Source organism: Ctenopharyngodon idella, chromosome 3 (assembly GCF_019924925.1).
Source record: "Ctenopharyngodon idella isolate HZGC_01 chromosome 3, HZGC01, whole genome shotgun sequence".
NCBI lineage: Eukaryota > Metazoa > Chordata > Actinopteri > Cypriniformes > Xenocyprididae > Ctenopharyngodon > Ctenopharyngodon idella.
Window position 1 is genome coordinate 20075559 of NC_067222.1, and position 25895 is coordinate 20101453.

The 25895-nt window shown below is 36.7% G+C and overlaps 1 protein-coding gene across 1 annotated transcript in view; it reads right to left on the reverse strand.

Moving 5' to 3' along the window:
• Window positions 1-24159, reverse strand: part of grin2ca (glutamate receptor, ionotropic, N-methyl D-aspartate 2Ca) — a 71934-nt gene extending 47775 nt beyond the window's left edge. The window contains exons 1-3 of the mRNA XM_051884687.1: window positions 23779-24159; window positions 23141-23596; window positions 3410-3851 (exon numbers count right to left, since the gene is read on the reverse strand). Of these exons, the coding sequence (XP_051740647.1) occupies window positions 3410-3835 (426 nt within the window). The 5' untranslated portion in view covers window positions 3836-3851; window positions 23141-23596; window positions 23779-24159. The remainder of the gene's footprint in view (window positions 1-3409; window positions 3852-23140; window positions 23597-23778) is intronic.
• Between the last annotated feature and the right edge of the window lie 1736 nt (window positions 24160-25895).

Here is a 25895-nt window from a genome sequence, read left to right on the forward strand (position 1 = left end):
TTCTTATATGTGCGCAGTAGTTTTCTATGATGGACTGCCTACAAACTGTGACAAAAAAATAGACATTTGCAATCTGATTGGTCTAAAATTTGCAGGGTCCATTTAATTTAAGTTATTTTATAGTTCGTTAGTTTATAGAGTCATTTACACCACACTCTCTCGTCTCATACCATGTATCCTATTTTTGTGCGTACATCTTTTTTAATTACTTCAAGAATACAGCTATGATCCGCACTCAAAATTTTTTTAGTTGCTTTATTTTACATTTTTCACAGGGGAATAAAGTAACTAAAACGATTTCAAATTTTGAGTGCGGATCATAGCTGTATTCTTGAGGTAGTTATTTTATGAAATATGTAATAAAAACACTAAAATTAAATATGACAAATTCTGCAGGATTATGTAAGCCAAATAACTGATACAGAATTATTTTCAAAGTCAGATTGCTGCATCAATATTTGAATGCACTGTATTTCCAGCCTGTCATTGTGGCATTATCGATTTCATATTTATTCGCCACTGAACATCATGTCCAAAAAGATAAAGTAAAGCAAATTAAAGCTTAATGATGTTGACTGCACTACAAAACTTTGGAAAACCAACCCATGGCAAACTATATTCAAGCAGGGGAAACCAACTGAGCTTGTAAATAATGAAAACATGATGAATGATGATTCTCTAATTTGCCACTATTTCCTCAGTGCGGTGCTGAAAAACAAGGGTTTCTGGAAATTAACACTGAACCCAATGCTGTGTCCCAAGACATTTCAGCATTGAGAGACTGCTGCTTGTGCCTAATTTGACTTTTTCATTACTTTTCATCAGGGACTCATATTGCTCAGTCATACGAGTATTGTATTAACAAAGTTTATAATGGCCAATTAAATCAACCAGCTTCTCCATTTAATTCTGCTTTCACACTAGAGCTTTTGGTGCAGAACAAAACATGTTTGATGTCAGAGATTGGTTTGTTTGGTTGGCATGAAAGTGTTTTTTGATTGGCAACAAATAACACAGTCATTACCTAGCAACAGTTGTAAACAATAGTTGTAAACTTTGTGCTTTATTTCTGTTTGCTGTGTGACCTAGTTTTCTAGTGTGTTCCTTTGATTAATTATTCCGTTCACCTGTCGTTCTATTAATTAAATCATTTAGCCTGTGTATATATCCTGTTTTTTTTTCAGTCTCATCTTAGTGTTGTGGATGTGTTTCCCCTGTTATTCTACTCTATATTCCATGGATTATTGTATTAAAGGCTGTCTTTGTGCCATTACTTATAACACCTGCCCGTGACACATTCATGGTGGTACTCATTTCATAACATTTACATTTATGCATTAAGCAGACTTTTTTTTTTCCAAAGCGATTTGCATTGCATTCAAGCTCTAAATTTATTTATTTATTTTTTCAATTCATGCATTCCCTGGGAATGTTAGCGCCATCATACTCTTCTGTTTGAGCTACAGGAATGGTACTCATGTTGATGACGCAAAGTACCGCAGTTTCGACCCAAACCTTTAAGCATTTTACAAATGTTTTTTTTAGCAACTTACACTGTATTCAAGGTATTAACTTTATAAGTGCATGCATTCCATGCGAATTGTACCTACGGCCTTGGCGTTGTTAATGCCATGCTCTTCTGTTTGAGCTACAGGAAAGCTACTGATGTTGATGCTGCTAACATACCACAGTTTTATACCCAAATGTACATTTATGCATTTTCCAAACGTTTTTACAAGGGCATGCGCTCCCTGGGTATCGAACCCATGACATTGCCATTGTTACCGCCATGCTCTTCTGTTTGAGCTACAGGAATGGTACTCATGTTGATGACGCAAACGTACCGTAGTTTCGACCCAAACATTAATGGATTTTACCAATGTTTTTTTTTTCAGCAACTTGCGCTGTATTCAAGGTATTAATTTTATAAGTGCATGCATTCCATGGGAATCGAACCCATGACATTGCCGTTGTTAAAGGGATAGTTCACCCAGAAATGAAAATTTGATGTTTATCTGCTTACCCCCAGGGCATCCAAGATGTAAGTGACTTTGTTTCTTCAGTAGAACACAAATGATGATTTTTAACTCTAACCGTTGCGGTCTGTCAGTCGTATAATGCATGTCAATGGTAACTCCATCTATAAGAGTCAAAAAAACATGCACAGACAAATCCAAATTAAACCCTGCGGCTCATGATGACACACTGATGTCCTAAGACACGAAACAATCGGTTTGTGTGAGAAACTGAACAGTATTTATATCAATTTTTACCTCTAAAACATCACTATGTCCAACTGCCTTGAGCATCCGGTTGGTGAGGTCTGAATGCGCTCTGACAACGAAAGTGATGTCTCGCACTCATTCAAGTATAAATAAAAAATGGTAAAAATTGATATAAATACTGTTCGGTTTCTCACACAAACCGATCGTTTCGTGTCTTAGGACTTCAATGTGTTGTCACGAGCCGCAGGGTTTAATTTGGATTTGTCTGTGCATGTTTTTTTGACTCTTATCGATGGTGTTCCCATTGACAAGCATTATACGACTGACAGACCGCAACGGTTGGAATTAAAAATCATCATTTGTGTTCTACTGAAGAAACAAAGTCACCTACATCTTGGATGCCCTGGGGGTAAGCAGATAAACATCAAATTTCCATTTTTGGGTGAACTATCCCTTTAACGCCATGCTCTTCTGTTTGAGCTACAGGAAAGCTACTCATGTTGATGATGCTAACATACGACAGTTTCAGACCCAAAAAAGTACATTTATGCATTTTTCAAATGTTTTTATAAAGGCACGCGCTCCCTGGGAATCAAACCCATGACATTGCTGTTGCTAGCGCCATGCTCTACTGTTTTGAGTTATATGAATACAAGTAAAATGTGAAACAGATGTGAAAACAGCCCTTAAGTCATTTTGTAGGGATTTTTATTTTATGACACAATAAATGCTATTATGAATACTTGATTCTGGGGTCAAACATTTCTGTAATTACCATTAAACTTTACAGTATATCGGACCACTGTCCCTAGTTTTCTCCATAGCTGTGCTCTCATGGCACTCTCTTTCTTCTAAAATAATAACATTATTTCATCTCAAATCAATATTTCATATCCATTTATTTATATATTTGCTAAGCAGCCATGTAATTAGTGAGATAATGTGCAGTCAGCCAAAAATAAACCCCTTCTGGGTGATTCAAGACCTCTCCACTTCACATCAGGGTCTTGATGACCCTGTCAGGGTTTCTTTGGATGCTAACTGTACATTTTCCCTTACGAATCTTTGATGTAGACCGTGAAAGAACTCTGAGGGAATCTAATCTCAGCATGAACACCCAAAAATCAGAGTTTACCCATCCAGGTCAAGCGACTTCAGAAACTGGCACTGTGCTCGAGTCTGACCTTGTGAGGCAGGACGACGGCAGATCCCCCACTGATTCCCACTATGGGCACGGCTGTCTGCGTGGAGATGAAGTCCAGGATCTGTGCCACGGCCTCGGACCCAATGTTATCTTCAAAGACCACCCCGTGCACCCTGTTAGCAGCCAGCGTGTCGCAGATGCGCGTCAGTAGAGTGCGCGGGTTGGTGTTGTTCACCAGCACAGTGATGGGGTTCACCTCCAGCGGCAGGTCCAGGAAGTTCTCCCGGCTCAGTCGCCCTTTGATCTCTAACTGGTAGGCAGAGCCGCTGAACACCACCGCCACATTCACGGTGGGCTCAACCATCCCGAACGGTCGGCACTGGCAGCGGGGGGCGGAGCAGACAGACAGCAGCAGCAGCAACGGCAGCCACAGTGTGTCGCTGAGACAGCCTAGATGAACGCCCATCTCAGTCGCCTACTGCCTAGATGGAAGGAAACACAAATGGCCGTGAATTACAGGGGATGGTGAGGTTTAATAGTGGTTGACCTCCTAATGAAGGTTTGAAGCACTACAGAAAGAAGTCAAAACAAATGTTTGTGAAAGGAAGACACTACTTTGACATTGATTTTTTGGTTACTTTATCATAGATTTACAGGTGAAAAAAGAATTTGGATTGCATGCAATGAAACTCAGCAGATTGCACTTCATAAATTGATTTCGTTCAACACAAAAAAATATTATTCAGTATGACTTAATCAGCCTAACCATATAACTAGGTTACACAAAAACATAAGGTAGGTAGAAATAGCTACTTAAAGGGATATTTCACCCAAAAATGAAAATTCTGTCATCATTTACTCACCCTCAAGTAGTTCCAAACCTGTATGAATTTCTTTCTTCTGCTGAACACAAAAGAAGATATTTCCTACTACGGTAGTAGGATCTGTTTGGTTACTGACATTCTTCCAAATATCTTCCTTTGTGTTCAACAGAGTTTTTGTTTTTGGGTAAACTATCCTTTAAAGTACGTTAAATGTTTTCTCAAAGAAATTCTGAAGCAACTTTTCTTACCATTTCCTCCATCAACCTTCATTCTAGCTTGTTATGCCAACATTTCACCATCCAATTAATTCCTAACGGATTAAATGGAGTTCCACCTCACATTTTTTCTCATTAAATATTATCACTCAGAAATACATCAGATTACAGATGTAAAATGTGCAGCAAAATTGCGAATGCTGTTGCATGTTGGCCTTAACATCTAAATAAAATACACTCTAAAAAAATGCTGGGTTAAAAACAACCCTAGTTGGGTTGAAAATTGACAAACCCAGCAGTTGGGTTAAATGTAAATTTTATTTAACCCAACTATTGTTTAAAAATTACTATATAGCTGGTTTGAAATGAACCCAAAAATAGACACATAGTTACTAGAGGCAAAAATAATAATCAAAAGGTGAACATTTATTAACAAGCAATTTAATAAATGTTTAGTTATTATTCATTAAACTTATTAATAAATGTTCATTTATTAAGTATATTAATTAATGTTAATTTCCAAAATACTTTGGGTTCATTTTAAGCAAGCAATATTTAACCTTTAATAGTTTGAACCACTGGGTTAAAATAACCCAATCACTGGGTTTGTCCATTTTCAACCCAACTTATGTTGTTTTTAACCCAGCATTTTTTAGAGTATAATTTTAAGAGTCAGATCGAAAGTCATAATTGAGTCTATTTACTTTCTTAAAACATTTTCATGGTCATATTGCTCCTGATTCATTGGTGCACATTATTTCCAAAAAAAGAATGCTTTGTAATCTATGTAAAAACTTTTCCAGACTCTGAAATGACTTTTTGGCTAACTAACTCCCACTTTTCGTGATCTGAAAAAATTCCAATGGATAAATTGATGGATAAAATGGTCATAAGACTGATAAAAAGAAGTAAAATGGTTTAATGTTGACCTCAAGGTCAAGTTTTAAAGTGTATAATTTGCAAACTAAAAATACAGATGGAATTTAACTGTTGTGCACACACAGAGCAAAAGGTGTGGTACTGTAAAAGGATCAGTTTCATCCATGTAACAACATTGCCATAATTCTTCATAATCCAGACATCAGAGCCATTCTGTTGTCAGTCAGCATTAACGTATCAAGCAAACCTTTTAGAACTATTTTTGTATTAAACGTTAGAGGCCATTAGAGTTGTACTGCACGTTTACAGTCATGCTCGGGAGTCACTGGGTTGTCCAGCTGCTGTACTAAGAGCCACCGCTCTCTCACATCAAACAGATGGCGGGCACTATGAAAAAAAAAAAATCTCCTTTTCTCAACAAATGGAGAATGTGGGGATTTATGACCCCTAACTTGTGCGCCTTTTTGGCCTTTATTTTTGCAGAGCGTCTAACATAATCCCTGAAATAAAAAGTCAATAGGCAATAGATGCTAAAAACAGTGGCACTAAAGTTACGTTATTGGGTTTTAAAGAATGTTTTAAGCTGCCAATATGGATAGAAAAACATTTGATGTAAAATTGAAGTTCATTTGAGCTTTCATTTATCATCTTCCATTTATAACTCGCCCAATCTTCCTTTACACTCTGAGTCTCAGATCCAGCAATATCAAAGCAGCGATCCTTGAACAGCATCCATATTGAGGCGTAGGGTTATCCGTCAGACTCAGCACTGTTTTTAAAGGGATTCAGGTCTTTGAATGGCTTTAGCTGTCCGGCCGCCTGGAGGCGAGTGCTGTGGAGATGCCACTTTTAACATGCTGACCAAATTTACAGTGTCTCATGAGCCAGACACCATGTAATCCCTCCGTAATCCCCCCTAGTATGTCATGCTTCGCGGCCTGATGGTGTCACCTCATCTGATGGTCTCGTGTGGCACAGAAGCATGCTGTAATGCCTTTATTCCTGCACCGACCCTGTACAGTAGGTTCACATGTTATGTTTCATATATATACACTACAAAAGGTTTAAGGTTAGTTAAATTTTTTTATGGTTTTGAAAGAAGTCTCTTATGCTCACCAAGGCTGCATTTATATGATAAAAAATACATTTAAAAACAATAATATTGTGAGATATTATTACAGTTTTTTTTTAAAAACATTATATTTGAATATATTTTAAAATGTAATTTATTCCTGTGATGCAAACTGAATTTTCAACATCATTACTCCAGTTTTCAGTGTCACATTCTTCAGAAATCACTCTAATATGCCAAACTTTTGAAGAGTAGTGTATATTTCTGATATATAAATATACTCAGAAATAATTGTAACAGAGGATATTTTAACATCAAACAACTGGACATCTCAACTTGTTATTACCATGTTATTACCATGAAACTGGCCTATTTCTACAGTTTGTGTTAACCACAAGGGGATAGTTCACTCAAAACTGAAAATTCAGTCACTTTGACTTTCTTTCTACTGTAAATTACGACAGAATATTCATTTTTGGGTAAGATATCCCTTACTAGATAGAACAAGTTCTGCTACACAATGAATTATTGATAAACAGAGGAGTACAAAATTTAACAGATTGGCCAAATGGCTCATCAGTGACCTAATCAAACGCTTTGCTTTTGTCGATATGGCCTTTTAATTCAGGTATATGTCAAACAGACAAATGAACCATATTAAAATGTGGTGAATTTGATTAAAGCACATTATTGGTAAACACGAGCTAAAGCACGGTGGAGCATTTTATACAGCGACAGTGACAGATTTCAACACAGCAGTTGGCAGATTAAACATGCATGCTTACTCGGAGGAAAGAGACGCACGACACACAGTCCGCATGGCCTTGTTACCCATACACAAATATCCATCAAGTGGAACAAAAAGTAAACAGGCACAATCTCATTTTTTTCCCAATAGCTCTGACATACGAGTGCACTGGCTACACACTAATTTCAATGCACAAGCTTGTCTGTTTGGTTGATTGATTACATTTACTCGTTTGCTGTAACAGCTGTGAGAAATGTTCAGCAATTTATTGATATAAATTGCTACTATAACTGATGTGAATGCAGACGGTGTGGTGCATTATTCATAAGTCCACACGTACAATGAATTGTGATGTACATGAGTTAATAGGGTTGCAGAATCAAACGGTTTTTTAAACGTCTTGACTGATGTTCATCAGAAATTAAGTGACTTCCTTTCCACTTCTGGGTTAAATCAGTAACACTTTAGTATGGAGAACACATATTCACTATTAACTACGACGTTTGCCTCAATAAACTCCTTATTTTCTGCTTATTAATAGTTAGTAAGGTAGATGTTGTAGTGGTTAAGTTTAGGAACAGGGTAGGGTTAAGGGATGTGTAATCTGGTCATGCAGAATAAGGCATTAATTTGTGCTTTATAAATACTAATAAGCTAATAAGTAACTAAAAGTGAGAATAAGTAACTAAATAAGTAACTAAAATAAAATAAAACTAAATAAGTAACTAAAAGTAACTAAAAGTAAAAATGAGAATTAAAGTGTTACTGTTGAATCCCACAAAACCTTTCTAGAATGTCACATTGCATCATAACTACATTAAAAAACTAAATAATTAAAATGTATGCAATTTATGAATGTATTAACATTCAAAAATTAATATAATATAATATAATAATAAAGTGACATTATTTTCATGACTTCTAGTTCTCAATATAGTTATGCAAAAATCCTATATTTAAATCATTTATACAGAATGAATGAATGAATGTATTTATTTATTTATATGTATGTATGTATGTATGTATTTATTTACCACTAAAAAATAAAATCTTAGAAGTCCTAAAAAAAATATTCCTCATTTTTTATACCAAATGATTTTTTACTTTTAATTTTGAGGTAATATGTTTGGGACAACTGCAGCTTTCAAAATATTTAAAAGCCATCTGCATCCCTATAATCTGCAGTTTGGAGCTAAAATACACAGCTTGCCACAACATAAAAATATTTTCTTTCTATACAAGCTTAAAGGTGCAGTAAGCGATTTCTGAGAAACCCTGGTGAAATTGGATCGGACCAAGCAGCACAACACACTTGTAGCCAATCAGCGGTAGGGGGCGTGTCCACTCATGATGGGGGAGGAGAGAGAGTGTAGAAAGAGAGATGGCTGAGAGACATTACAAAACAGAAAAGATCAGAAGAATATCACTGGAAAAAGAAGGGTTATGATCAGGCAAGGGCTTTAAGACCCGCATTAAATTAGAAAAGCTTTCCAGTGCTGGAGAGAACGAAGTGGGAAAACGGACGCCGAGGTTGCATTGTTTCTGTTCCATACGTGAGTAACATTGGTTTTGCGACGTTTCACAGAACCAAGATATGCTGTTGTTGTAATGTTAGCTCTAGTAACAGGACAGTTTTGAGTGTCATTGTTTGTCTAGAGATGCTGTGCTGCTGGTGGCTAAAGGCCCCAATATACACACGGCGAAGTTCTTTTTCGTTCTTTGTTTATTCGTTTAGATGAATATGTAAATATGTGCTGTAACAAAATAAACACAACAAAAATTAAAAAAAAAAAAAAAGCAAGCATCTTTTAATAGAAAGCATAAGAAAAGCATCTGATCATAACAACATGGGTATGTTAGCACAAGCTCTGCAAAATAGCACTCCAGTAAAGTCATGTCATTTTTATTTATATAGCACTTTATTCAATAGATTGCTTGAAAAGCAAACAGCTTTACAGAATCAAACAGTGCCTCATTTCATCAGAAGCACAACTTGATTTTCTACTATAAAGCGGCTATTCAGTGTGTTCATGTTTTCACCTGCGGAGATCTTACCTCGACGGACACAACAGACGAAATGAGTCAGAAAAGAGCTCCATGTGAAAGAAGGAGGAGCCTCAGCGCACACCTCCTATTACGTTACGTCATGGACCAATAGTAGTACAAAGGTGTTTTGCAGCTGAAGAGAACTTTTTCTTAGAGTTCGCTTTGGCAAGCCATTTCAAACTCCCAAAACAAACACAAAACGAACTTCGTTTTGGCCTGATTTTGTTCGAAATGACGTCACATCAGTACGTTCTTCGATTTCGTTTGAAGTATATCAGGACCTTAACAACCAACTCTTGCATGCATATTCTCTTGTGTACTGTATGTTCATTTTTTGTTTTTCCTTGTCTTTTGTTTGTCATCTTTGCTTTATTTTTCCTGAAGCATTATTTGGCTTTACTTCAGCTATGATAAAGAGACATCCTATCTTGCATTATGTGATCTTGCTTTGTATTTGCTTGGGTTAATTTCACATATCAACAGTGTTCAACATGTTCCTCAGAAATCACTTACTGCACCTTTAATATGCAAAGAGAGCGATAAACAAGCAATTTGTAGGTTGTTTTCCCTGAGAAACAAACACTGGCTCTGTTCGTTTGAGTAACCCAACTAGCCCAATACAGAAGCAAAGGCTCAACCAACATACATTTGTGGGTGGGACAATCTGTCCTACCAATAACGGAACACAGGGGAAATTATCCAGAAACAACAATCATCATTTTTCCAACTCCCTTTGCTGACTCTAGTGGCACACGGATAAAACACTTCACCTTTAAGAGTTGTAATCCAGTCTACCAATCTACAAGTCTATAATTTATATTCCATTTCCCCTCCTCTCTCTCACACTATTTTATTTTCTCACTCCCTCTGTGGGTTTAATATGTGTCACTGTCCTTGCCTGTCCCGAGCAGCTATCATTAGAAAGTTTGTGTGTCTGCTCAGATTAGTGACCTCTCTGATTTGGCTCTCTGTAAGTCAGGGCTGCCTCTGAGAACATAGACCAGATTAGATCAAAGTACCAACCGCAGATCCATCTTGGCATGAAGTTACCCATCAAGCTTGACTCTCTCCCATATTCGGTTCCTTATCCGCTACCACTCTTTTTTTGGACATTGTTTGTGCAATGTGTTGAGCAAAAAAATAATATGGAGATTATGTGTGCATACTGCAGGCCTGATCAAATCTCTAACAGCATGAACTTAATACAGTGCTTCAAACCTCAAAAAAGTGTTCATCACCCTCTAGTGGATGATAGAAGGAAGAAAAGCCACAATCACAAAGTTCTTATTGATTGCTATTGATACCATACATCAATTTTAACAAGACTACCAAAATAGCCCTACATATTTCTGTAAGCTCAACCTGTTTCAGAGCTGAAATCTGTTTTTTTAAGTTCTGACGCTTTTAAAATTGGTAACCTCAAGGTCATTGTCACTGCAGTTTAAACATTTAAAAATAATCCCATTAAAAATTCCCATTAAAGTCTTCACACATTAGGAGGAACTATACATTTCTAAAAAGAATCATTCTCAGGAAAGTATTTCCATTCTTTCTTGTGCTAATTTTCCATTCATTTGCAGCTTTCTGGACCTTTGATATGTCAAAGAGAATTATATTCCAACTCCGGTTCCATCACACTCCGATTCCGTCAAATTCCTCATAATGGTACAGTGACATTTAAAGATTCACTCCTTCCCATAACTCCCTACTTGACAAGCCACATATCCACTAGAGTTGACTGTAATATGAAGAGGAAAAAAGGGAGTACTAGGCCAATGTATTAAGCTCTCAAAAATCTTCTCTTCCTGTGCTTGACCTATCAGATGAAATAAAATTGAATATTGCACAAGAATTACAGCATACTGCCAAAAATAGAGCCAAAAGACTCTTTAACATCCTGTGTAGCTTTACATATTATAATCACTATATATTGCAGATTAATATAATATAATATAGGAATCAACATTTCCTGATTGCCATTACTATAATGCAAAAAAAAAAAAAAAAAAAAAGTTTAAGTGTTTGGGTAAAATTTGGTTAAGCAACTTGCTTAGAAAACTGTTCCCATAAAAATGCTCATGGACATGTAGGGGATTTGAAAAGGTAATTTCAAATTACACGCACCTTCACTGATCTCATTTTTGGACAAACAGCCGAGTCAATAAACAGGCGCCGTTATTGTCACATCAGATCAAGGTCAGCGCTCCATTTTAATCTGAATCTTCGTGACTGTGGCGCTAACAAATGTTTAAACTGCAGCCTGCCATCAGATTTCACCTCTTAGCTATCGTAACTCAACATCCGACTGTCTGTCATCGACCCTGACAATCTCCAGGTTCATATTTACTTGTGTTGTCTTGATTAAATGATGCCTGTCATTATGGCCTCGTGATAAACATCAGTAACAAGCTGTCACAATAATGCGCACATATACTTTCTCTCTATTCCGCCCGCATCCATTTGTTATGGCTCTCAGGCTCCACAGTGTCTTCCAGGTTGCAGGCAGCAGACTGTACTGTACGGTATTGCCGGATTTATCAGGGCAATTGACACTAAAGTAATGAAATAAATATTAGCTAAATAACATCAAATGACATAAAAACATAGTATAATATAATATAATATAATATAATATAATAATAAAAGTGACATTAGTTTAATGACAAATAACCACTCCACTTTCAATTGTCAATACAGCAATGCAAAAAAACTCATTGTCATTTCTTGATAGATAGATAGGTAGATAGACAAAATGATAGATAGATAGATAGATAGATAGATAGATAGATAGATAGATAGAAGGACAAAATGATAGATAGAAGGACAAAATGATTGATAGATAGATAGATAGACAAAATGATAGACAGATAGATAGATAGATAGATAGATAGATAGATAGATGAAGGACAAAATGATAGACAGATAGATAGATAGATAGATAGATAGATAGATAGATAGATAGATAGATAGATGAAGGACAGACAGACAAAATGATAGATAGATGATAGATAGATATAGATAGATAGATAGACAAAATGATAGACAGACAGACAGACAGACAGATAGACAGATAGATAGATAGATAGATAGATAGATAGATAGATAGATAGATAGATAGATAGTGATTTTACTTCCAAAATACTTTTTTATGTTGCGGTTAACTAATTAGCATATTTCAACTAAAGCATTTTAACATTCTTTTTCTGTTGAATACAGTTTTTACAGATAGATAGATAGATAGATAGATAGATAGATAGATAGTGATTTTACTTCCAAAATACTTTTTTATGTTGCGGTTAACTAATTAGCATATTTCAACTAAAGCATTTTAACATTCTTTTTCTGTTGAATACAGTTTTTACAGATAGATAGATAGATAGATAGATAGATAGATGATAGATAGATAGATAGATAGTGATTTTACTTCCAAAATACTTTTTTATGTTGCGGTTAACTAATTAGCATATTTCAACTAAAGCATTTTAACATTCTTTTTCTGTTGAATACAGTTTTTAATTGTTAAACAATGAAAAATGCTGGTCATAACAGTGATTGGATGATGGCATTACAAGATTGCACACAGTACCGGAGCCTAACCGTACAGTCACTGCCAAAACATCTATATAAAAAATCTACTATAACATAATGAAATGTGAATTATGATTTACATAAATTTACTTAGTCAGAATATCCAGTTATTTCTTGCCATCAATGGAGAAAGATGCACAGCAAAATCCCCAGAGTTAAATCAGCTCTGCTTAGAGTACATATGGTCCCTCTCTAAATAGTGTTAAAGTAACACTGAAACAGGTTTAAAGTCAGTTGTAGTTTTTGTGTTTCTCTTTTCTTAAGATATTCTGCTTGTTAACAGCAGGTGTTCATCACTAATGCTCAATCATCACTTAATTAATCGCTTAATTATCTCATTAACTTTAACTCTGCTTCAGTGTTACTTTAACACTATTTAGAGAGGGACCATATGTACTCCAAGCAGAGTTGATTTAACTCTGGGGATTTTGCTGTGTGCTTTTTGCATGCAGAAGAGTGTAGTTACAGCATGTATCAGCAGTGTACTGTATCTACCCATGCTAACCTTTCAAACCATGACCATCTAAACTGAACCCACAAACCAATGCTCTCAATGTCATGGGTTTCTCTAGTTTCCCTGCATCTTCTTAAGCACTTATCACACTATGCTTAACTCTAGGTTAAGGCTACTTTAATCCCTGGGATATGAATCCCTGTTCCAGAGCCTTTGCGATGCTAACTCTGAATTGTGGTGCCCAAGGTATAAGGTGTGAATTATCATTAACCCAAGGTAAAGTATAAAAAGTGAATCATGGAACAAGGTAACCTAGGATTATGTTAACCCAGGGTTAAAAATGACCCCAATGAAAAGCCCATTATGCATCATGACACATGACTGGCCTATAGACTTTTGCTGATTCTCTTGTGGTATTGTGTTTGACAGTGTATTTTAGCATGTGCACGTGCTCACCGGGCGCTCATTAAGGCTGCTGCATGACTGTGGCTTAACGAGCCTTTAAAGAGCCATTAAGACTCATTAAAGCACAGTCATGCAGCAGTCGTGCTGGCTTAACATGACACTGACTGATTCTAAGAGCTGCTGCAGGTAATCAAATGCCTCACAAGGTGACTGATCCAACATTGTACAGCTTGCTAGAACTTTCATACATCCAAAAATTCTGCATTTGAATGCATAAAAATGAATTTCTCTTTATCTTTCTCATTTAATAGAGATCAAAGATCAAAATACATCTTTAGTCACTGGCAGTCACAAAGATCCAGATAAAAATAGAGCGTTGACCTTGATCTGTACTGGCAGATTCCTAATGTAATTGCAACTAGATTTTTACATTATCTAAACAAAATATGAGTGGTGTTTGCCTGTGCATGCCAACACAGTGCTAAGGTGTTGTGGGTGGTTGCCAGGATGTTGCTATGCGATTGCTAATGTGTACAATATTAAGTGGCTGCTAGCTGGCAATTTACTATTCCAAGCTATTCTAATACAAGTCTCTATGACATTCTAGTTCCTTCTTCTATGTGTTTTACTGTACACAAAGCGTAAATCATATAAATGACACTAAGAAAAGTAATAGCACTCAACAAGCTCCACAATTTGATGGATCATCATAAACTCTAGCACAAACGTGCGCTGAAGTTTTAGAAGTTATTAGCTAACTGCTACAACATGACTAACTTGTTTAGTGTTTATTTTGGCATTTTAGACTAACAAAAATGGAGGCTATCTATTTTCCTCTTAATTACACTAATGACATCAACTAATAAATAACGAATCATCAGTTCATACATGGGTTCTGTGACATGACAATCACATAAGTGTCCTGCAGTGTGACATGCCTTACTCCACCAAAACAACATTTTCTAATTATTATGCATGCATTTTTTATGACCTGCTTTTCATTGAGAAGCCACATGGAGTATTTGTACTTCTAAAAATTAATTTGTCACACCTTTTAATGAACAGCAAAATGCAAAAGGGTAATTAAAAGAAGGGGGGGGTATGATTCATCACACTTCCAATAGAAGGTCAGGTGCTTTGTTGTACACACTACACATTTCGAAAACTGCAAGAAAGTGCTAAAAATAAGCTAAGAAAAAAAAAAGTGACCGTTTTCAGCATCAAAAATACACTTGCCCCTTATACATTCATTATATATCATATAAATTTTGGCCAAATATAAGAAACAAAGGTTACAACATTCTTCACACTGCTTCTCTCTCATCAGCATTAATCTTGACCATCAGAAAGGATACAGATCTGGTCCTGGACCAGCGCCTAGGACATTCTGTAAAGATCTCTATTAACCCAGAGTCCTAGAAGGATGCAAAGAGTCCATCCATCAAGATCCTTTCCCCCAAACACATTTCTCACTCACTGTCAACCTTCTTAGCACAACAAGCCGATTTTCTTTTTCTTTTTTTGGTCTGTTTTTGCGTGAGAGTGAGGATTTTTTCCAGGCTGTTTAACTGTAATAACATCTGAAAGGCAGCAGATTACGCTGGAATTGAAAATGTGTTGCAGGGGCAACGATCCATTTTACTTGACACATGTAGTCGTAGACTCCATATATCTTATATGGCACCACTGTTAACGCTAAACTCCAGTGCATGTTGCGTTATGGTGAGCAGCAAAAGCATACTGGGGTTTTTTTGTGTGCATAGGTTCATATATGTGTGTGTGGGGGCTATTTGGAGTGCGGGATCATGATAAGACAGCCTTAAGCTGAGGTTGTGGCATCCGCCACAGAATCTCCCCTCATCCAGATGTCATCAGACTGCTTTAACAGCAGAGTATCTGCTTCCCTCGGCTCACGCACAACACTCGCTTTCTCCAATTCGCACTGCCACAAACCCACTCGCACAGAATAATCCGCGTATAAACATACCACTTTGTTTTGTAATCTGGCTTGTGGACTGACACCCATCCGCCCCTCAGTCTGCCATGTGTTGAAAACGTAGTAACTTTCAGTGACCTCTTGCACAGGGAAGGGACACAGCTGTACACATAGTGTGAAAATTACTTGATTTTACAAAAATATCCTTATGCTACTATACTTAAAAGGTTATTTCAACAAAAAATGAAAATTCCATCATCATTTACTCATCCTCATGTCGTTCCAAACCCGCAAGACTTTTGTTCGTCCTTGAAACACAAATTAAGACATTTTTAATGAATTCATTCTTGTGTTACGCGGCACGTTTGAGCTTCAGCAAGAACCAATGAGGTTTATTGTTATGTTACGCAGAACCTTTTGAGCTTCCTCAAGAACCAGTGAGGTTCATTCTCATGTGTTACGCAGCACGTTTGACCTTCCGCAAGAACCAATGAGGCTCGTTCTCGTGTGTTACGCAGCACGTTTGAGCTTCAGCAAGAACCAATGAGATTTATTGTCATGTTATGCAGAACCTTTTGAGCTTCCTCAAGAACCAATGAAGTTCATTCTCATGTGTTACACAGCACGTTTGAGCTTCCACAAGAACCAATAAGGGTCATTCTCGTATGTTATGCAGCACGCTTGAGCTTCTGCAAGAACCAATGAGGTTCATTCTCGTTACGCAGGACCTTTGAGCTTCCACAAGAACCAATGAGGTTCAGTCTCGTGTGTTACGCAGCACGTTTGAGTTTCCACAAGAACCAGTGAAGTTCGTATTAAATGAAGCTAAATAAATTAGGATATACAATGAAAACTAAATTTAAGGGTTAGATCAGGTAGAAAAAGCTCATAAAGGTAACAAATGCAGGTTAGACTATAGAAGTCAATGGTGCCCCAAAGCAGCCCGGTTACACACTTTCTTCAAAATATCTTCCTTTGTGTTTAGCAGAACAAAGAAATTTATACAGATTTGGAACAACTTGGGAGTGAGTAAATGATGACAGTATTTTCATTTTTGGGTCTAGTCTAGGGGATTTTTGGCCCGTCAATTGAATATTATGAATTTGATCACAATGACAAGTAATAGCACTCCTCTCCCCAACAAGGCACAGTATTAAAATTTAGGGTTGATTTGAACAAACTCTGAACAATAAACAACTACTTTGTAAATGCAAATTGTAAATATACATTTACAAATGCATTCATTTGTAAAAAGTTACATATTGCATATCACAGATGTAATATTCACACTAAGAGTCTAATGCTGCAGTGCAGGGGAGCAGGGATAAGCTTTGGTTTTTGCTGTTGTTTTCTTTGCATCCTACAGCGTTGTGTTTCTTCTTTGCCAGAGGACATTATAGTGGACAGGGTGCACTTGGATTGCATTCTGAATACAAATACAAGCACGTGTTTTGTTGACAGTAACACCTGAGCGTGCCAACGGAGGTTCCCCGCTTCCGAACTTTGAAAGACACGTGCGTAATCACGTTTCCACCTGCAGTTGAAGGAGAAATGTTCATTTCCTGCCCGTTTCTCAAAGGAATTACACTGATTGACAGATTATGTGGCCATGGGAGCTTGTTGTTTAAGAAATGTACAATTTCCCCTACATGACCTTGGAGCAATCTTGCAAGCTCTGCTTTTTCATCTGTCCCACAGCGGGTGTGTCATGGTTGTCATGTAATCATGTTGGGTTGTAATCATTTGCATCACTAACCTCTCTCCTTTTTAAATCAAGTTCATATAAAAAGATCTATCTATCTATCTATCTATCTACCCTATCTAGCATAAACTGTATGCTGTATACTTTTAAATAGTAACAAAAAATTATTTCAGAAATGTTTCAAACAGTATTAAACTACATTTATCTCATGAGTCATGACCTCACATTGCACATTTAATTCTTGGAATTAAAAAAAGTTAATTTAGCATTTTTGTACGGTAGTACGCTATTCTGAGCATAAGTGATTGTTAAAACACATGCTGCATTTTTGACATAATATAATAATAATAAAAAAGTCTGAAAGTCGCAATATTTTGAGAATGGCTGTTAAGTGTGTGTGATGTTGCTGTTGTTAACAAGTTTTCCTCACAGATGGAGTCAGTTTAAAGTCATTCAAACATTTCATTAAGCTGATCAGCTCTGGGCGACACATACTGTAACAACTTGCTGACAAGGCATTGTCCTGTATGGTGTGATGCAGCACTGGATGTTGTTCTTGAGAGACAGCTCTCATCAAGCAGTGTGAGCAGAGCCAATCACTCATTTAAAATACTGGACAAGGCAACCGTCTTAAAGGAACAGCTCCCAAAAAGAAACATTAGCATTACTTCCGGTACTCCTGGTTTTAGTTTTGGTCAGTTCCACAAAAGCTATTGTATGCAATTTCCAAATATGTGGAATATAGCACACAAGTCAACTAGACTCTAAAAAAAGATGGTTCTTTGAAGGTTCTTTACATGTAGTAACTGTTCTATTTAGAACCGCATGACCCTGAAGAACTCTTTACGTGCTGAAATGGTTCTTTGTGTTAGAGTTTAGGGTTCTTTTTTCCCGCCTTTTTGTTTTTCAAATCTGTAACTGTCAAAGCCAGTTCTGGTTTTCTGGAGTTTAGCCATTCAATTCAGATAGACTGTCCGATTTAGCACCAAAAAAAGGTTCTGCTATTGTTACAAGCCGAAGAACCCTAATTTGGTACTGTTTAGAACCATTTTTCTTTAGAGTGTAGACTCAAGAGCAGCATGAACATCTCCTGTTAAGGTTCACAAAAGAAATGGCTTTAAACTACATGAGGATGAGTAAATATTGGGTAGGATGGGATGTAGAATAAATGATGCCAGAATTTTAATTTTTGGGTGAACAGCCATAGCTCAAACAGTCATTGAATTTACGGCACTGTCATTATGGCTTTCAGCGTCATCTTCATAAAACCACATCAATTCATTATACTGCCAGCAAGAACAGCACTACTGCCCCAGTCTAATTCATTCACTGTATCTGTGCAAAGATTGAATGTCGTTCTGTTGCATTAGCTGATCCTAGACAACATAATGAATGTAATGTAATTCCTCACATCAACTGTTGAAATGTTTCAGTCCCACCTCTACTAAAGTGTATTTTTCACCTGGTGTGTTTGTGAGACATTTTTGTGTGCATCTGTGTAACAAATATTGTGTGTGTTTGGTGTGGATGTGAGTTGAATGTTCGTGCCGTAGTGGAGATTAAGACAACATCTGTTTAGAAACGTCTGTTTGACTGCTGATTTGACCTGTTTGCTCACCCTGCTACACACAGAAAAAAATCTTACATTCTGTTCAACAACAAAAAAACACACACTTTCTGAAGAAAACAAGTGGTGCTAGTGTCTTGTAAGTCTTTGTCTGGGTGTTGTTATGCAGTTGCTGAGAGTAAAACTGAAACAAGCGGTCATCCTTCTGCTTTTGTATAGAGAATAAATGTCTGCAACTAAATGCAAATGCAACTGATATTAAAGAAAAAAGAAAATGTAATTGGTGCTTGCCAGTGAGAAACTCAATTCAAGAAGAATCAATCAATCAGTCAATCAATCAACCAACCAACCAACCAACCAACCAACCAACCAACCAACCAACCAACCTATCTATCCATCCATCCATCCATCCATCCATCCATCCCTTTATCTCTATTGTATGTCAATCAACCTGCAAAATTCAAAATTCTTTTTGAACTTTTTCTCAAAAATGTCTTCAGAGTTTGTCTTGGTAAAGTTTGCTTTTCTACTTAAAAATTACAGTGACATGAATTTATTTGAATTTCAGTTTATTTTAATCGCACGACTTTACATTCAAATGTGAATTGCATCTGAATTCTGCATCCTGTTTGCTACCTCAAATGAAGTTGAATCAAAATTGTTTTAATTTAAAAGCATTCTCAAGTCAATGCATTCAATGCTTAGTTCAGACATGCATATATATCAGTTTCACTAAACAGTTTGGAAAGAAATGATTTAGATGAAATCATATTTAAGTAATTTATGTTTAGATGAAATCTTATTTTTATGTAGAGAATCTGATGGGATTAGTGTTGTGAGTACTGAGAGTTGACAGATAAGGCGAGTGGACGTTCAGCTTGTGTTCTGTGTAAGCAGAGAACAGATGCATTGATCCCAGGGTTCGCTGGCTCCGCACTGCACTGACTTGTCCACCACACAACAGGGTGGACGTACACACACACTCTCTGACATAGAAGCGCACATGGGCATTTGAGAACCAGCACACACTCACCCTCTCCATGTCTTGGCTCAACTTTCCCAAGCTCTTCCTCTATCACCTCTCTTCTTTGGGAAAGATCATTTTTGTATGTTTTCAAGATTGTGTGAGTCACTAATACTATAGCTTATAACATATAAATTATCAACATGATCAAAACTTTGCTAAAAAACCTGTTGTCTACAATCTTCTTGTGTACATCCCTTCTGTCATCTTCATATTTTTCAGCAAGTAATAGACCTTTTAGTATAATAAAAACGTCCCCTTTTAGGTTGTGGTACACGTGTCTTTTTGCTATGGAATGTTTACTGGTTTTTATAAAGTAAACATAAGAATAACTTTTATATTGTTAGTAATATTTCAAGATGAACACTTACCGGACTAAAGCAACTTAGGTTACTTTATTGATTATTCATTTTTTATACATCATTTTTTAAAGAAATCATGTATCAAATATGATACCTCAGGCCTTTGAGGAAAGTTTATTTGTTCATCTCTCAGTCTTCATTGTATTGCATTGCATTTTATGCTTTTTCCCCCACGTTAAATACTTCAGAGATTTAATAATAAAATAAGCATTAATATCACCATAGATATAGAGTGACAACTGATATTTATATGCATTTCATAATTTTGATCACTTGGGCCTCTCAATAAAATTGAAGTGTTTTTGCTTCTTCGAGTATGAGCTCCATATTCTTCTATCATAAATCATATTATAAAAGCCTGATGTATATCAGATGTGATACTCAGCAAAAAACACATTTGTGACCCTGGACCACAAAACCAGACATAAGTCGCGCGGGTATATTTGTAGCAATAGCCAACAATACATTGTATGGGTCAAAATTATTGATTTTTCTTTTATGCCAAAAATTATTAGGATATTAAGTAAAGATCATGTTCCATGAAGATACTTTGTAAATTTCCTAACATAAATATATCAAAAATGTATTTTTGTGAGTGGATATGCATTGCTAAGGACTTCATTTGGACAACTTTAAAGACGATTTTCTCAATATTTTGATTTTTTTGCACCCTCAGATCCAGATTTTCAAATAGTTGTATCTCGGCCAAATATTGTCCTATCCTAACAAACTGTATTTTTTCTATAATTAAAAACGAATTTAAGCAACCAACACTATAATAAAACTGCTTAAAGGGTTAGTTCACCCAAAAATGAAAATTCTGTCATTATTTACTTAATTTACTCCAAACCTGTATACATTTCTTTCTTCTGATAAACATAAAGGAAGGTATTTTGAAGATTAGGGGAAACTGAACAGTTCTGGGGCACCATAGTCATTTTTTTTCCTACTATGAAAGTCAATGGTGCCCCAAAGCAGCCTGGTTATAAACTTTCTTCCAAAGATCTTCCTTTGTGTTCAGCAGAAGAAAGAAACTCATACAGGTTTGGAATAACTTGAGGGTGAATAAATGATGACAGAATTTTCATTTTTGGGTGAACTATCCCTTTAAGTTTATAATTTTCCCCCATAAGTTATCACGTTTTCAAAGTTTGCATTAAATCTCGGGACAGTTTAAGGCTATTTATTTATTACAGGTTTTCATAAAGAGTTTAGTGTTTGTATTCTCAGTGCTATTTGATATTGAGGAATACAGAATTGTATTCTTATTCTTGCTACATTTTTTACATTTGCATTGCCAATGAAATAGCGTTACTGCATACAATTAAAATAGTGCAAAGCGAAAATAGTACAAAGCAACACAAATTATCCCTTAAATGGTGAACATTAGTAAATTAAGGTACTAATTTGCCCCATTGAGGCACTAATATACACCCTATAAGGCGACTCTTTAAGGCTCAGTGACAAGCTAAAGTTATAATTTTTGCACATTTAAAGCAGGTTAACCTTGAGAAATCTAGTAACCTGCAAGTGGTTCATGATTGATTAAAAAAACCCTGAAAAATAGACATCTCTGCTGAAATACAGCCTAAAGTCTGCAATTAAGTCTTGAATGCAGAAAGAACACCTCATAGTCTTGACGTAACAGTTGGCCACTTGACGTAACTGTCCTACACTTCTACACTGTGTCCTTCATAGTACACACTACTGATGCAGTGCCAACCCTCTCAGATCTTCTGTACATTTCTCAGCGAATATAACTACAACATACAATGAGCTTCAATCTAGACACTTTTCATATTGAAGTATACTGTTAAAAGTAAATTCATATATCAGGTCATATCTCAGTTCATAAAACAGTTATAATTCTTACAGATAAAAAGTAGGCTTATTACTCTAATAGCACTGCTCTGAAGGAGAACGAGGACGCAAGGGCAATCAGGTCATTCTACAAAATCTCTCATTTTTTCAGATAAATGTCAATAAATGACAAATTCCATGCATATATTTGAAAATAATAGTTGATTTTTTTACTACCTGTTTAACTATTTAATAATGTTTCCCTAAAAAATGTCTCGATATGACGGACAACCGAAGAGCTATAATTATGTTTGTGACGATGTTTTTCTATTTGCCCTGGAGCAAATATTCAGCTGGGCTCTTTCTAATTTTGAAACTGTCACCCACCACTGCCATTTTCCTGATAACTTTCCCTCCTCTTTTTCCTGACCATTTTGTACAAGATTACTTGTGATTGGATCTGATAGCTTTCTCCTTTTGTCTTTTTCTATCCATCCCAAATACCTCTCTTTCCATTATCCACCTTGTTCTTTTGAAGCACCCTCTTCTCACTACGAAAGTGGCACATTATCACAGCTTCAGCGGGACGAATCCCAAATGCGTCAGTGTGTGCTCTATAATAACTGCTCCCAACAGTAATTACTGAAAGCTGTCATTGCTTCCTATCCAAGATCTCTCAGTTCACCTCTCAACGGAATTCAATTTCTAGCCGCTTTAACATTCCAGCACAACGACTTTAACAGGAAACGCACTCCATTTGCTGTGAGAAGTGACTGATCCTTGTAGTACCTGCAAAACCATAGAGCAACGTACTGCAGAAACAGTGTGTTTTAACCTACAGGTTTGTGTGTTTTGGCCACACTTGTAAAAGAAAACTTCACAATTTCAACAAGCATCCAACCTGTGGGTGCAGCGGCTTGAGATGACACAGTTTCACAGCCCTGTCCGAACACAGTAAGGCACTTTCAGGATGATTCACAACACACACACACACAGCAGTCGCACAAATCCTAAATAAATCTACTATTAAAACAGTTACATCACTAAAAGCACAAATTAACAGGTGCGCAACTTCAAAAATCCCATTTAAAGTGTGTCTACATGTGTGCGCCAGCAACATCCCTGCCAGAAGTGAAGGTGATCAGTTACCTGCTTTGGCAAACCACATCCAGCCCGGACGCCCGACAGCACATTTTCTCCTCCGTGACTCGTCCTGATTTTTTTCTTCTTCTTTTTTTTTCCCCCGTCCCCCCCTCCTTCTTTCTTTCTCTCTCTCTCGTGGCTCTTGTTTGATTCTATTTCAGTGTAGACAGAACAGCCCACTGTGACAGTGGCATGGTCTCTAGCAGTTTGGCAGAAGGTCACATCATCTTCCGTGAGGGGAGGGTGGGACGGATGGAGGGAGGGGGGGGAGGAAAAGAGGAGGTGGCGTGGAGAGATGGAGGGAGAGCGGATGCCAGAGGAGAAATGAGAGGAAGGAGATGGCTGTCCACAAGTGTCCTGGTGCAGACGCGCATAGAGCTCCTTGTCCAGGACAGTCACTGGTTAGGTGGACACATGTGTCTCAACTTTCATTGGACAGGTCCAAGTCTGTCAGCATCTCATCTGCATCCAAATGAAATGGAAAAAACGTAAGGCTTACAGATCAGTGAATATAAAGCACAATTGATTTTTTTTTAGAACTTTGCCGTTTTGTGTTAAAAAGAACGGTAAAATAGAATTTTGAATTTCCTGTTGGAATATTCCATGTATTCAGTCGAAAGAACAAATCGTAACCTTTCGTTTACCTTGTTAACTTGTTTCCGCCTCGTTTTTCCAGTGTAGTCCTCATTCCAGTAAAAGACACCACGGATTACTCCAAAAACTGGCAGTTGGAAGGGCACACAGGTGGCGCAGGCCGACAGGTGGAGCTTCTTGTTTTAGCAGGCTGTTGATTGTTGGCCAACAGATATTTTAGCTTCTTATTCCCTTGAGTTTGTATTTATTTTCTTGCCTTCCGTAGTTGAAGGTGCCTCATTTCCCCTGACCCCTGATGTTTTGTTGGAGTTGATGTGCTCGTCTGTGGCTGTAGAGTGCAGTTGTGGTTCTCAGATTACTGTAGTTGTAATCCCGGCTCCTTCTGCACTCCATTTCAGAGGCAGGACTTGTGAGCCGTAATCATTATGTGGTAAGGATTTATTCGAACTCTCTCTCTCTCTCTTTATAACCCTCCTCCCTCCCGTCTCCCTTCCTCTAAACCATCTTCTCTCTCTCTCTTTTTAAATAACTCTTCTTAAACAGATGGCTTCCATGATTGTGAGCCATTTCTACTCTCATTCTTTGAAGTCCAGACATAATATTGGTAGCAATTTCCATACTCTGAGAATGCAATACTTTGGGCAATCGTTACAAATTTTACTTTATAATCTTGTTTATAACCGTATACTTCAGTGTACAGCATCTAGTTTGGGTTTTACTAGCAATAGCTCAGATGCTGTAGCCCTAATAGAAGTTTCTCTCTGTGCTAAAGCTCAGGAGTCAGGAGGTGGATTTATCTTGCTGGACTCACTTTTTAAGTGGTGAAAAGCAGTTTGAGTGGCATTTGAGAAATTCTGTTTGAATTATGCAAATACATATACACACACATGCAAACAAACATCATCTATAACTGTACATTTACACTGTTCAAAAGTTTGGTGCGAGTACGATTTCTTGTAAAATAATAATAATAATAATACTTTAAAGGGTTAGTTCACCCAAAAATGAAAATTATGTCATTAATTACTCACCCTCATGTCGTTCCACACCCATAAGACCTTCGTTGATCTTCGGAACACAAATTAAGATATTTTTGTTGAAATCCGATGGCTCAGTGAGGCCTGCATAGCCAGCAATGACATTTCCTCTCTCAAGATCCATTAATCCATTAATTAATCATGATTCGGATCGCGTGTCAAACCGCCAAACTGCTGAAATCACGTGACTTTGGCACTCCGAACCACTGATTCGACACAAAAGATTCATAACGCTCCGAAGCCTCATGAAGCGGTGTTTTGAAATCGGCCATCACTATATAAAGTCGTTATTTTGTTTTTTTGGCGCACCAAAAATATTCTCGTCGCTTTATAATATTAATATTGAACCACTGTACTCACATGAACTGATTTAAATATGTTTTTAGTACATTAATGGATCTTGAGAGAGGAAATGTCATTGCTGGCTATGGAGGCCTCACTGAGCCGGATTTCAACAAAAATATCTTAATTTGCGTTCCGAAGATTAACGAAGGTCTTACAGGTGTGGAACGGCATGAGGGTGAGTAATAAATGACATTATTTTCATTTTTTTAACTTTCTATTCATCAAAGAATTCTGAATTTTGACAAAAGCAGCTATTTTCAATAGGATCAACCATTTCTAAAGGATAATGTAAAACTGGCTTTTGAAAATTCAGATTTGCCATCACGGGAATAAACTATATTTATTTATATTTATATTTCACATTATTCGTTTTTATTTTAATAAATGTAGCCTAAAAATCGTACAGACTAAAAACTTTTAAATAGTTAGTATTCACACAACAATGAAAATGGATATAATTGTTCTAAGTCTATAACTTGTTCTAAGACAATAACTTTGTATGATCAGATTGAAACTCGCATATGCAGACTACATAAAATATGGCAACATGAACTACAAATATGAATTAACATCAAACCTAACTGGTTCTTGCACATCACATGAGGTCATGAGGTTTGGTCTAAATGGTTTGAACATGTGCAAAGGACGCTATGACATGACATACAGTCAAACCAAAAATTATTCAGACATTTTTATATGTTTTTACTAGTGGGTGCAGGACACTATAGTTCATTTATGTAAGTGAGGATAGCAAAATAAAGTAAACTGTGACATATTATACCCAA